This window comes from Dasypus novemcinctus, chromosome 10, assembly GCF_030445035.2.
Source record: "Dasypus novemcinctus isolate mDasNov1 chromosome 10, mDasNov1.1.hap2, whole genome shotgun sequence".
Taxonomy (NCBI): Eukaryota; Metazoa; Chordata; class Mammalia; order Cingulata; family Dasypodidae; genus Dasypus; species Dasypus novemcinctus.
Window position 1 is genome coordinate 101,578,481 of NC_080682.1, and position 13,348 is coordinate 101,591,828.

At 38.1% G+C, this 13,348-nt stretch overlaps 1 protein-coding gene across 1 annotated transcript in view; it reads right to left on the reverse strand.

Annotated features, from left to right (window-relative positions):
* Positions 1-8,508: 8,508 nt before the first annotated feature.
* Positions 8,509-13,348, reverse strand: part of RRM1 (ribonucleotide reductase catalytic subunit M1) — a 47,032-nt gene continuing 42,192 nt past the window's right edge. The window contains exons 16-19 of the mRNA XM_058305831.2: positions 12,929-13,064; positions 11,973-12,068; positions 10,674-10,862; positions 8,509-9,226 (exon numbers count right to left, since the gene is read on the reverse strand). Coding sequence (XP_058161814.1) covers positions 9,038-9,226; positions 10,674-10,862; positions 11,973-12,068; positions 12,929-13,064 — 610 coding nt within the window. The 3' untranslated portion in view covers positions 8,509-9,037. The remainder of the gene's footprint in view (positions 9,227-10,673; positions 10,863-11,972; positions 12,069-12,928; positions 13,065-13,348) is intronic.

The window sequence follows — 13,348 nt, forward strand, 5'->3', positions numbered from 1 at the left end:
TGGGGTAAAGTCTCAAGGATTGAGTCTGGAAGAATGAGGCTTGGAGTCAGAAATTAAGTTGTTATGATGGCAGCATGGAGACAATGTTCAGAGCTGTCTGCTGCTGAAGTCTCAGATTTGGCTTTTCCACACTCTATGGCTCCATAAACTACTCGAGTCCTCAATGAATTTGCTTTTTTGCCGAAGTTGGTTTCAAATACTTACCATTTGATTACCAATGTAATCTTCCCAGGGTTTTTATTTGCAAATTACCTCTGTGAGAATCATTTGGATTCTGATCACCTTTGGGAAAAGTGGAGACTCACAAGCCCACCCTTCTACAGTGAGGTCCTACTTGAAGTAGCTTGCCAGTCTAGTCTCCCTGACACCTTCTAATTGCCATGAGGGTCAGATTCATGCGGACTTTATGGTTTATTTTCTAAAATACTTTTTTCCCTGGGAGTATAATTTATCTTCTTTTATAATAACCGTAGCAAAAATTGGAAAATCTATATAAAAATACATTGACTGAGGAAAAATAAACCTTTTAACACCACATTTTCCTCTAGCTCATGGTCAATTTTTCTTTTTCTCCTTTTAGGTTACTCATTGCATTCATTTCCTCATCTTCCACTACAACCTGACTTCTGCCCTCATCATTGTACTGGATATAGTTGTACCTGTTTTATTCATGGACTTTTCTTCTACCTACCCCTTAAAGGCTGATGTTTGCAGGGATCTACTGCTCTCTCAGGTTCTGACACTCAATAAAAAGTAGAGCCGCTTTATGATGAAATAAAATTGTGCTACTACATGTACAACAAAGATATTCTCACTTTATCAAGATTTTAACTTTAAATGAATTGTTTAGGAACTTCTAATTCTTTCATGATTATTAGTCTTGTCTATAATCTCTAAGGAGATAAGGGCCAGTGTGTGAAGTCAAGTGGTCCACAAGAGCTGAATCCAGGACCTAGGCCACATATGCATATCTGTAACTTAAAAATTGCCCATTATCTAACATGAAGGGCTTTGAAAGGCCAAATGAGTATCCTAATCTTTACCCATGAGAATTTGGAGGTAAAAAATTTTGGCTCTGCCAATTACTGTGTGACTTTATTAAATAGATTGTGTAACTTGTCTGTGTCTTCATATGTAAAATAAAGATAATAATACCTTATCTCATATGATTGTTTGGAGGCTAAAATTAGTTACTGTTTGTACTCTGGAACAAAGTAAATGCTTAATTAATGTTAGCATGATCATCATTAATTATATCTAGAAATCAGGAGACTTCTTACTCAAAAACTGTTTTCTTGGTATTAATGTTTCTAATATGTCTATCGTTCCACCAGACTAGGAATCTTTTAAGAACAGAGTCTTTCTCATATTATCTTTGCATCCCTTTGCCAGTTATTCAGTAAGTGCTTATAATGTGTTAAAAACTCAGGGAACAGAGATTATAAAAACAAGGAGACAAGGATGCTAAGACCTCTCAATATAGAAAGACTAGTCTTCTTGACAAATGCTGCAGGGATAACTGGATAGCCACATAAAAAACAAGTTAGACTCTTACATCATATACAAAAATGAACTCAAAATGGATCAAATACCCAAAGGTAAGAAGAAATATAAGTGTAAAACTGTTTGAAGAAAACACGGGAATAAATCTCCGTAACCTAAAATCAAGCAACACTTTTTTAATTGACTTTGTAATAATATTACATTAAAAATATATATATATGAGGTCCCATTCAACCCCCCCCCCCACCCCACCTCTCCCCCCCCCCCCCAAGCAACACTCATTCCCATCATCATGACACATCCATTGCATTTGGTAAGTACATCTTTGGGCACCTCTGCACTCATGGTCAATGGTCCACTTCATGGCCCATACTCTCCCCCATTCCATCCAGTGGGCCCTGTGAGGATTTACAATGTCCGGTGATTGCCCCTGAAGCACCATCCAGGGCAGCTCCATGTCCCAAAGACGCCTCCACTTCTCATCTCTTCCTGCCTTTCCCCATACCCATCAGCCACCATGTCCACTTTTCCCAATCCAATGCCACCTCTTCTATGTGGACATTGGATTGGTTGTGTCCATTGCACCTCTATGTCAAGAGGAGGCTCAGATTCCACATGGATGCTGGATGCAATCCTCCCACTTTCAGTTGTAATCACTCTAGGCTCCATGGTGTGGTGGTTGTCCTTCTTCAACTCCATCTTAGCTGAGTGTGGTGAGTCCAATAAATCAGATTGTAGGTGCTGGAGTCTGTTGAGGCTCAGGGCCTGGCTATCACATTGTCAGTCCAGAGATTCAAATCCTCTAAATATATCTTAAACCCCAACACTAACTGCAACTCCAGCACATTAGCATGAAAGTCTTATGAAGAGAGATCCCATCTGAGTCCAGATTCATCACACATAAACACCAGTTCCAAAGAGGGGCCATCTGACCTGGTAGTTAACCCCATCTGCCATGACCATAACTCCCATGGGTCTCTTTAGCCCTCAAAGGAACCAATACCTGGGGGTTGTATCTGCTTTATCTGTCTCTTAGACTCTGCTCAGTTGTGCATAAGGGCAATCCTTCTGACAACCTCCAGACTCTTTTTTAGAGACTCGTAGCCATATAAACTCATTTCTCCTTTCCATTTCCCCCTTACATTAGGTCAAACAGCATTTTAAAGTCATGTTATTTTATGTAGACAGGGATATTCTGCTGATCCGCATTGAACCTTCCATACAAGGTCATTTTCCAGTTGCATCATCAGTTGGTAGTTGATAGTGATCCCTCGGTGCCAGGGAGGCTCATCCCCGGGTGTCATGTCCCACGCTGGGGGGAAGGCATTGCATTTACATGCTGAGTTTGGCTTCGAGACTGGCCACATTTGAGTAACATGAAGGCTGACAGGAGGAAATTCCCAGGCACAATGCTGTTCTAGGCCTTGTTCTTATTTTAGGCTTATCAGCTCACAAGCATAGTCATTAGCATCAGGGGCTCACTGTTGAACCCTCACTCCCTCCCGGTCCCCACCGCTGCACCTGGGAGACTGTCGCTACTCCCCTAGGGACCACAACAGAGCACCACTGGCCAGGAACCCAGTACCCCCCCTGCTGTGGTTTTTGTTGCCACTATGAGTATATCCAAACATTACCATGCACCCTGGACATATGTTCTGTACAGCTCCCTGTCAGCCATATATCACCTGTCAATGGTATCCCATACCAGTATTCCTCCATTGCCATTGTTGAACCACTCTGAAGCAACAGTTTCTTAGATATGATACCAAAAATACAATTAACAGAGGAAAAACAGAGAAATTGGACTTCATCAAAATTGAAAACTTTCAGAGGCAAGAACCTCTTGGGGACATAAGTACCACCTAATAAAAGAAAACAGACCAATATGTCAAGCCCTCAATATTAATGCATGTAAAAATGAACCTTATTCTGCAAAAATTGAAACTTAGTGGTTGCCATAGGTTCTGAGAGGAAGAGAGAAGAATGGGTGGAACGTAGTGCATTTGGGAGGCACTGGAATTGTTCTGCATGATCTTGCAATGACAGACACAGGCCATTATACATTTTGTCAGAATCTATAAAAGTATACAGTACAAAAGATAAACCATAATGTAAACCATTGACCATGGTTAGTAGCAATGCTTTGTTATTTGTTCATCTATTTTAACAAATGTACTATACTCATATAGGATGTTATTGGCAGGGGAGGAAGTGGGGAGAAAGGAGTGGGGTATAGGGGAATCCCCAATATTTTCTATGTGACTTTTCTGTAACCTAAAGCTTTTTGGAAAATAAAGCGAAAAAATAAAAAAAATTTAAAAAAAAAGACACTGGGGGACCATACATAAAATATACATATATTTTATGTATATTGTATAACTGTCAATATACATAAAAGATCACAGATCTTAAGGTGATAAAAGGTACAATGCAAAAATATATATATATTTCTTTAATTTCTAATTTTATTATTTTATTGTTGTTGGCTTTGTTTTAGGGGAAGTTTTGAATTGCAGAAGGGCTGCAACTGTGGCAGGGGAGGATCACTGGTGTGGAGTATAGGTGGTGAGGGGATGTGTGGGGAGGAGTGCATCTGGGGCATGCCTCTATGGAATATGAATGTGTTCATATGGTCATTGGGTGTTGTCTCAGTGGGTGAAGACCTACAGAATAACTGTAGGTCCCATCCTTGGGGGCCCTCATAGAGTGGCAAGAACCTCTAGAGTACATGGACAGTGCCTAGCAAAGGAGGACAGAACAATATACCAGGCTCTTGATATTGATGCTTGCACTTACGAACCTTGTTCTTGTAAAGTAAAAACTTAGCCTAGTAATATATATTGCCTAAGAGTTACCTCCTGAAACCCTCCCTGTTGCTCAAATGTAGCCTCTCTAAGCCAATCTCAGCACATAAATTCACTACCTTTGCTCTAATGTGGGACATGACTCCTAGGTTTCAGCCTCCCTGGCACCAACTAGTGATGCATTTGGAAAAAGACCTAGACAAAAGAGAAAAATATTAAATACAAATGAGTTTTTACAGCTAAGAGATTTCAAAGTGAGTTGGGAGGTTATTCCAGAGGTTATACTTAAGCACGTTTCAGGAAGATCTCACTGACTGCCATAGTAAACAGTGGTGCTCCTGGGAGCTCTAGAAACATCTAAACACTATAGGGAGGGCAGACATCCAAGAAAGCGGCACCCCATCTGTGGACCTTACCTTGGAATATATGATAACCTATCTCCCCAAGGTATCAGAGTTCAATTTATTTATAATTTTTCTACAAATGGCTCTTCTGTGCCAATTATTTGAACCTATAATTAGCACTGTACCCATTAAAATTATGTTCCAGAGATTTAAATCTTCTGGCTGTTCATATGCTGATTTGAGCCCTGAATCTTAGCAGAGCTGCAGTCAACACCTACTCTCCAGTTCACTGGCCTCACCCAGGATAACTAAAAAAAGGATGACGGACAACACCCATCCCAAGAAACAGAGAGCATCTACAACTGCAAGCGAGACAGTACCATCCATCTGCCCCATGAGATCTAAGACCCCTCTCAATCAAAAGCAGAGTGGGCATCACCATCTCAAAACATAACAAACATAAGGAGGGGATGCAACTATGGACTAAAGTAGACTTATTGTTCTAGTAATAGAATAACTTGTAATATTGATATAAAGAATGGTCACCAGAGGTTCTCAGGGGAGAGGGAGGGAAGAATAGGTAGAACATAGAGCATTTTGGGGGCACTGAAATTGTTCTGCATGATATTACAATGACAGATAAAGGCATTATATAATTTCTCAAAACCTGTAAAATTGTATGGAGTAAAGTGTAAACCATAATGTAAACTACAGGCTATACTTATTAGCAATGCTCCAAAATGTACACACCAGTTGTAATAAATATACCAACATGAAAGATGTTAATGGAGGAAAGTGTGGGAAGGGGATGGTGTGGGGTATATGGGAATCCCCTACATTTTCAATGTAACATTTATTAATCTAAAACACCTTAAAGAAATAAAGAAAAAAAAATTGAAAACTTTTGTGCTGCAAAGGACACCTGCAAGTGAAAAGACAACCACAGAATGCAAGAAAATGTTTACAATGTTTGCATATCATATTATCTGATATGGGATTTGTACCCAGAATATATAAATCATTCATCTCCTCAATAATAAGACAAATAATTAAAAACGGGTAAAGAGTCTACATAAAATTTCTCCAAAAAAACTATACAATAGTCAATAAGCACATGAAAAGATGCTCAACACCATTAGCTATCAGAGAAATGAAAACCAAAATCACAATGAGATATCACTTCATCCATAGGATGGTTATATTCACATAATCAAAAAGACTGACAATAACAAGTGTTGAAAAGGATGTGGAAAAATTCAAATTGTCTGGTGGGAATGTAAAATGCTGTAGCTGTTGTTGGGAATAGTTTACTGGTTCCACAAAAAGTTAAATATAGAATTTTCGAGGAGGACTTGGCCCAGTGATTAGGGCGTCTGTCTACCACATGGGAGGTCCGCGGTTCAAACCCTGGGCCTCCTTGATCCATGTGGAGCTGGCCCATGCACAGCGCTGATGCACGCAAGGAGTGCCGTGCCACGCAGGGGTGTCCCCCGCGTAGGGGAGCCCCAAGCGCAAGGAGTACGCCCCGTAAGGAGAGCTGCCCAGCGTGAAAGAAAGTGCAGCCTGCCTAAGAATGGCACGGCCCACACAAGAGCTGACACAACAAGATGACGCACAAAAAGAAACAGAGATTCCCGTGCCACTGACACAGAACAGACAACCAGGGCGGGGGGGAGGGGGAGAGAGAAATAAATAAATAAATAAATCTTTAAAAAAAAATCTAGCAATTCCACACATGGATATATAACACCCAAGAGAAATGAAAATGCAGGTCCACACAAAATCGTGTACACAAATGTTCACAGGGCATTATACATAATAGTCAAAAAGCAGAAACAACCTACATATCCATCAACTGATAAATGGATAAATTAGGTATATCCATACAGGGAGAGCTCAGTGATAAAAATAAATGCAATACTGCTACATGCTACAACATGGATGAACCTTGAAAACATGCTAAGAAGCCAGTCACAAAAGACCATACATTGTATGATTCCATTTATATGAAATTTCCAGAATAAGAAAATATATAGATACAGAAAGTAAATTAGTAATTGCCTAGGGGCAGAAGTAGGGGAGGATAGAGTGACTGCTAGGTTATGGGATGTTTTGGGAGAGCGACAAAGTGATGAAAATGTTTTAAAATTGATTGTGGTGATACTTCCACACATTGTGAATATAATAAAACGTATTGAACTGTATATTTTGAACAGGGGAATTATATGGTATGTGAATTATATTTCAAGGAAGTGGTTATTTAAGTATCAAAAAAAGGGCAGGGGAAGGTCTTAGCAGGTGAATTGAGAAGAGAGGCCCTATCCAGCAATACCCTTTAGGAACACAACAGAAAAATCTAGATCTTCAAGGCAATATAGACACTTTATGACCCAGTATGTCTTATGCTCAAACCCTTTTTAGGAAGCTAGCTCAAGAGTAGGAAGATAAGAAATTTGTGTCCTATACCCATGTCAGAGGGTTATAAGAATTAAATGGTTTATAAACAAACACTAAGGGACTGTACGGATATGAAATGCTGTACAAATATGACTCCAGATTACAGAAATCTGGAGAAGGGCAATAGAGATACCTATTCAGCAACTGTTTAATGTTGCAGATATGTCAACTGGCTAGTCTTTCCCTCTAGCTTTAATGAAAGAACAGAAAATGGCCTATCCTTCTGGGGATAAATCTGTGTGTATATATCAACAACTTTGCATAGTGTCTGACAAAAGGTAGGCACTTAACAAGTATTTCTTAAATAATGAAGAAAGTACAAATGAATGAATGAACAGCCAACAGCTTAATTCCATGAGTCATTCCTCTCTATTAACTCTGTGCTCATATATCTTAGGAACTTTTCAGGAAAGGTATAAAGATAATTAAGTTTAACAACTCACTTTATATTGGATAGAATGAAGAGAGCAGCAATTACAGTGATAAATTTGTATGCTATAATCTAATTTTAACAATCACTGAAATAAGCTTTAGAAAACCTTTATATATTAGAATACCATTGTAGAAAAGAATAAAACAAATAATTAAAATACTGGAATTAATGGGTGAAAGTTTAAAATCTGTATTTTGAAAATAAATCTGGCCAATCTGCTAAAGATATCAATAAAACTGGTAATCCAAAGCCAGGTCTTCAGAGAGTTATGTTTTGAAGTTTATCAAAACCAGATATATCTAAGAACAGCAAAGCATCAACCAAAATATAATGCAGTACTACACATTTTGCAAGATAGAGAAAAACTGAGGATTTGAAGTCACTTAACTTTTTTGAGTCTATTTCCTTACCAGTAAAAGTAGGGCTTAGAAAGAATATATACCTACTTCACAATGTTATAAGGAACCCAAAACTTAATTTATGAAATTGCTTTAAGGAAAAAAACTATTTAAATCTAAGTTATGTCCTGAAATATAGAGCAAGGAATTAAACACCAGCCAGCAAAAGATCCAATGAAAACCACTGAAGAAATAAAGGGGACTTAAAACTTTAATACCCTATGATATTTACAAAAGCCCATGAATATGAAAATTGGGAGGATATCTTACTAACTGAAATTGTCAGTAATACTTCTCCATTGTGTAAATGGAAACATAGTCATACTAAAAAAAAAGCACCAGTTAGTTTATCAAAGGGTAAGTGTATATCTGTGAATATGCATGCATGAGTTAAAAATAGAAGAAAAAGGTACATATTAAAATAAAAATCCTATATAGCTTCTAAGTAATTTTTCTTAAAGCTTTCTCGCTGAACCCTCGAAGAACAGAAAATATGTTGTTGGGTTATTTTTTTCTTCAAATGTGACACTGTATGAAAATAAATCACAAAATTAATCTGACACAGTCACTTAGAAATGTTGATCTTTATTTCACAATGACCTATAGGAGCTTGTTTTATAAAGGTCCTGGAGGAAGTCAGAAGAAAACAAAAATATAAAAGCAGACATCTAGTAAGATCTAAACTGCCACATGCCTTTCCTGTGTGCCTCTGGCAAGTTACTGGTAAGTATCAGGAGACAAACCCTGCAGGCACTTCTTGTGGATTTTCACTCAGTTTTACTTTGAGGGACCCACCAGTCAAAGCTGTAAAACTAAGTCTCCCTACCAAAACTGAGGTCCTCAGAAAGCAGGGCCAAAGGGGCAATGAAATCCCACTTATCATTCTTAATTGCAAGATGACATCTTTTGCTCTGCTAAAATTTTTAAAAAATCATTATTTTCATACTACATAGAAACAATACTTTAAATCAATTGATCCTTTTTCTCCAATAAAGTCCAGCAAAGCATTACCTTCAAGCAAAATCACTATACCTATCTATGCTCAAGGAGTAGTCTGGCTGTTAAGAAGTGCTGGTCTTCTCTTTTAAACCTTTCTTCTCAGGATCCACACATCAGACATTCATCTCTATTCTCCAAAGAGCACAACATGGCTGCTGTGTTCCTCTCCTTCTCTTCTTCCTCTTTAGATGCTTTTTCCTTATCTTTCAACTTCTCCTTATTCAGAGTGAACTGGATTGGATTAGCCGCTGGTCTTGTCCTTAAATAATACATTCCAGTCTTCAAACCCTAGAAGGGAAGCAAATACAGTTTTGAGGAACTATTCGTGAGAATGCCAGACATTCAAGATCAATGTTTAAAACACACTCCCATAAACCAGCTCAAACTCTCTTAACTTGAAATTCTCTGTTCTAGGAAGGTCTATAAAAAATCCTTGGAGAGCAGGAAGCGACTGTGGCTCAATCAGTTGGGCTCCCGTCTACCATATGGGAGGCCCTGGGTTTGCATCCCAGGGCTTGTGAAGGCAGGCTCACCCGCAAGTGATGCAGAGTGCTGCCTGGCCCACAAGCGCGTGGAGTGCCACCAGGCCTGAAAGCACTGCAGAGAGCCGACTCAGCAAGGGCAACGAAAAGGGAGACAAAGCAAAAACACAGAAGAGTGCGCAGTGAATGGACACAGAGAGCAGACAACAAGGAAGCCACAAGGAGAAGGAATAAATAAAAATAAATGCAGACACAGAAGAATGCACAGCAAATGGACACAGAGAGCAGAGAGCAAGCAAAAAGCTGTGGCAGGGGGGATGCTTGGAGAGGGGAGTAGGTGTAGATCAGTGGCTGAGTGCCTGCTTTTGCATGTATGAGGTCCCAGGTTTAATCATCAGTACCTCCTTAAAAAAATGCTTGGAGAGTCTAGAAGCCAAATAGCTACAGCCTGTTCTTTTTGCCCAGTTTATCTATTTGGAAATGTTCATTATTTTTGTTCTCTAAGGCTTGATTTTTTTTAATGCATATGAATTCCAAGTTTGCCCAAGATAACGTTTGCCTTAGATTATAACTACTTAGAGTGCTGGACTGTCTCTGTATAACTATGACTATCTCAAGAATAAGGATCATATTATTCTATATGATATCTCCAGTCATGACACACAGTAGATTTCAATGAATGTTTGTTTAAAAAAAAAACATCGAATATCCCATATAAATACCCAACATTTCCCAGGGAATAAGAATAAAATCTAGAATCATAGGGCTTTATAGTTGGTAATGATTACTATACATAATTAAAACAGGGAAACAATGGATGTTTTTGAATAATGAGATTGACATGTACAAAGTTTTATTTTAAGAATGGCAGCAGAGCACAAGATAGCCTGGGGAAGAGACATTAGAAGAAGAAAGACCAGTTAAGACGTTGAGAATGGCAGTGGAATAGGAAGAGATTCAAAAGACAGAATGAAGGAAAAACCAATACAACTTGGTGAATGGAAGGAAAGGGAAAATCATAGATAACTCCAAGGTTTCAAAACTAGGAATGAAATAGTCTCAATAGAAACAAGAAAATCCAAAATAAGAGCTAATTCTGGAACAAAACCCATGGGTTAGTTTTAACATACTGTATTTGAATGGAAAGGACTTCTAAGTGGCAATATTTAACAGGTAGCTCAACCATAAAACTCTGTTCCAATTCCAAAATATCCCAAGTTAGCAGTAAGTCTTCCTTGATTTCCTCCACCAACCTGCTTCCAGCCGAAGAAGTGCATACTAGTGAGTTTGCCATAGTTGGGCTCAGCAATATGGATGTTCAAAGACTGGCTTTGATCAATGAAAGCCCCTCTCTCAGCTGCCATCTTGAGAATGGTTTTCTGAGAGATTTCCCACACAGTCTTATAAAGTTGCTTCACATCATCAGGAATTTCGGGTATGCTCTGAAGAAGGGAAACCAAATGTTTACTCTATTTCTGTTGAAGAAAGCAGTATAATTGACAGAATGATAACCCAAAGTTCTAGCCCTGGTTCTAGTTCCTACCAGATCTGACCCTACTATTCAGTATCATATGATATGATCCCTGTCAGATTTTCCAAAACTGTTCACCTCTGGCTTAGAATGTCCAACAAAGCTCCATCTAACCAATCAAATATCAGTCTGCTGGCAGTCATGTATGTATTCATCTTTTTGGTTTATAGCCAAAACATACTTTGTTCAAGAGGAACTCAAGAAAGAAAGGAAAACTCAGAGCTAAGCACCATAAATGACCCTTGAATTTACAGAAAACACTAATCATCAAGGCTGTAACAGGGATTTGATCAAGGGAAGCAAAGAGACAAAAAACCCTTTAAATAGGCTAGAACTTCATAAACTCTAAAAGAAATCACGTTTTCTTTGGTCTAGGATTAACTGGCATTAAAACATACAGGTTGGCTAATTATACAGTTCCTTATATCAAACAGAAATATTACAGAAATCTTAACCTGTGCTACCAAGCAGACCAATGTTTAACTAGAGGCCTCCATCTACAAATAACTGCTTCTTAAGTCTCATCTGGAAGTAATTTATTGCTAAACACATTCATGACTCTGTCTTTTAGACTATCTAGGTCCTCAGTTACCACCTTGCTTTTTAATGAAATTTGAGTCTCCAATTTTAGACTTTATATCAGTGATCCCCAAGTTTTGATGCACTTTGGAAATCACCTGCGGAATCTTTAAAAAATAACTAATTCATGGCTCTCACACTCAGACATTCTTATTTAACTGGTATAGGATGCAATCTGAGCTTCAGTATTTTAAAAGCTCCCCCACTGATTCTAATATACATAAAAATGGGAACTACTAATTTAAATCACTATGCAAACAAGAGGGTAAGAGCTATGTGAAGATGTGTATAATCCTAGTGCAACAATGTAGAAGTGAACAGAACTACATAAGCATAGCCTGTACTACAAGACTCAACTCTTTCTCTCACTGCCTAGGAAAAGTGAAGATGTACCACTTCCAACTCAGCTCCCTGAAGATCACACTTCATTTTCATTCTGTACCTGGATAGAGCCATTGCATGCAATAATCTGATTTTTCATTTCTTCATTCCATAAGCCCCTCTCAGTAAGATCTTTCAGTAAGTGAGGATTCACAATCTGAATGGAAAAGCAGAAAATATGTGAAGGAATAAGTAACAATGACAAAATCAATGCAGGATCACAGGCTTGGAGCTTTATATAAATGAGATCATAGAAGAATTATTTAACATTAGATAGCTTGATAAATACTATTTTTATAAAACTGAGAGCACCATCCCACGAGATGAAAACTATAATCCTTTGAGGTTTTATTTGTTATTCAAGAAACATGATATATGGCATTTGCAAAAGTGAAAAGAACTAACATTACCTAAGCAAATACAAATTATAAGTTTTTTTTTAAAGTAAGGATACAATAAATACTTAAGAGAAAAACATCAAAATGTATCCTCCGCAAATCTCACAGAAATCTATCTCAGGCTATCTGGAAATCCACAAATGAAAATCTTTTAGATAAGTGGTTCTCAACACTAGTGCCCATCAGAATGACCTAGAAACACTTAAAATAATAGTAATAAACAGAAGTGGTCTCATTCATCAGAAATTCTGATAGGCAACCAAGGCTGAAAACCACATTTTAAATAATGCTTCTATATACATCTTGAGTATCAACCACCTAAGCATCTGAAGTTGTAAGCATATATCATCACTATGATTCCAGAATGGTTAAACATCATGCAAACTCTGCAGTCAACAAGTTACTTTCATACTCAACCCCCAGTCTTTCATTCTTTCAGAAGACATTAAGTGTGTATTAAATATTAACATAGAATATTAAAGATGAAGATGAACTCACTTTATCAAAGCTTTGCCCCCAAACTAAGAGAAAAAGGGGCATGCTAAATATAAGTAAGCATTTACCTCCGACATTAGGCTTTTGAAATATCTCTCTATAGGTCTGGATGTGAACTTCTCACCTGAAATTCTCCTGACAAGACTCTGCGAGTGTAGATGTTGCTGGTGTAAGGTTCAATGGACTCATTATTGCCTAGGATCTGAGCAGTTGAAGCAGTAGGCATGGGGGCAATAAGTAAACTGTTTCTTAAGCCATACCTAAAGAAAAGGAAAGTATTAGGTGCTGACCTTAAAGCTACAATCTTCTAGGAAGGCAGCTATTTTAAGTCATTGCAGTAAATTTTGACTCACATGTTGACTTTTGAATTTAAGCTCTACAGTGGTACAACTCCACAGTATGGGGGTATAGCTTTTCCCTCTTCTAAATGTCTGACTCTTAAACAAAACTGGCAGGATTTTTACTGCTTATAATTCTTACCATGCCATGGCCTATAGTAAAATCTCTGTTGAAGAGTTCCCCACCAGTATAAGGGTACTCATTC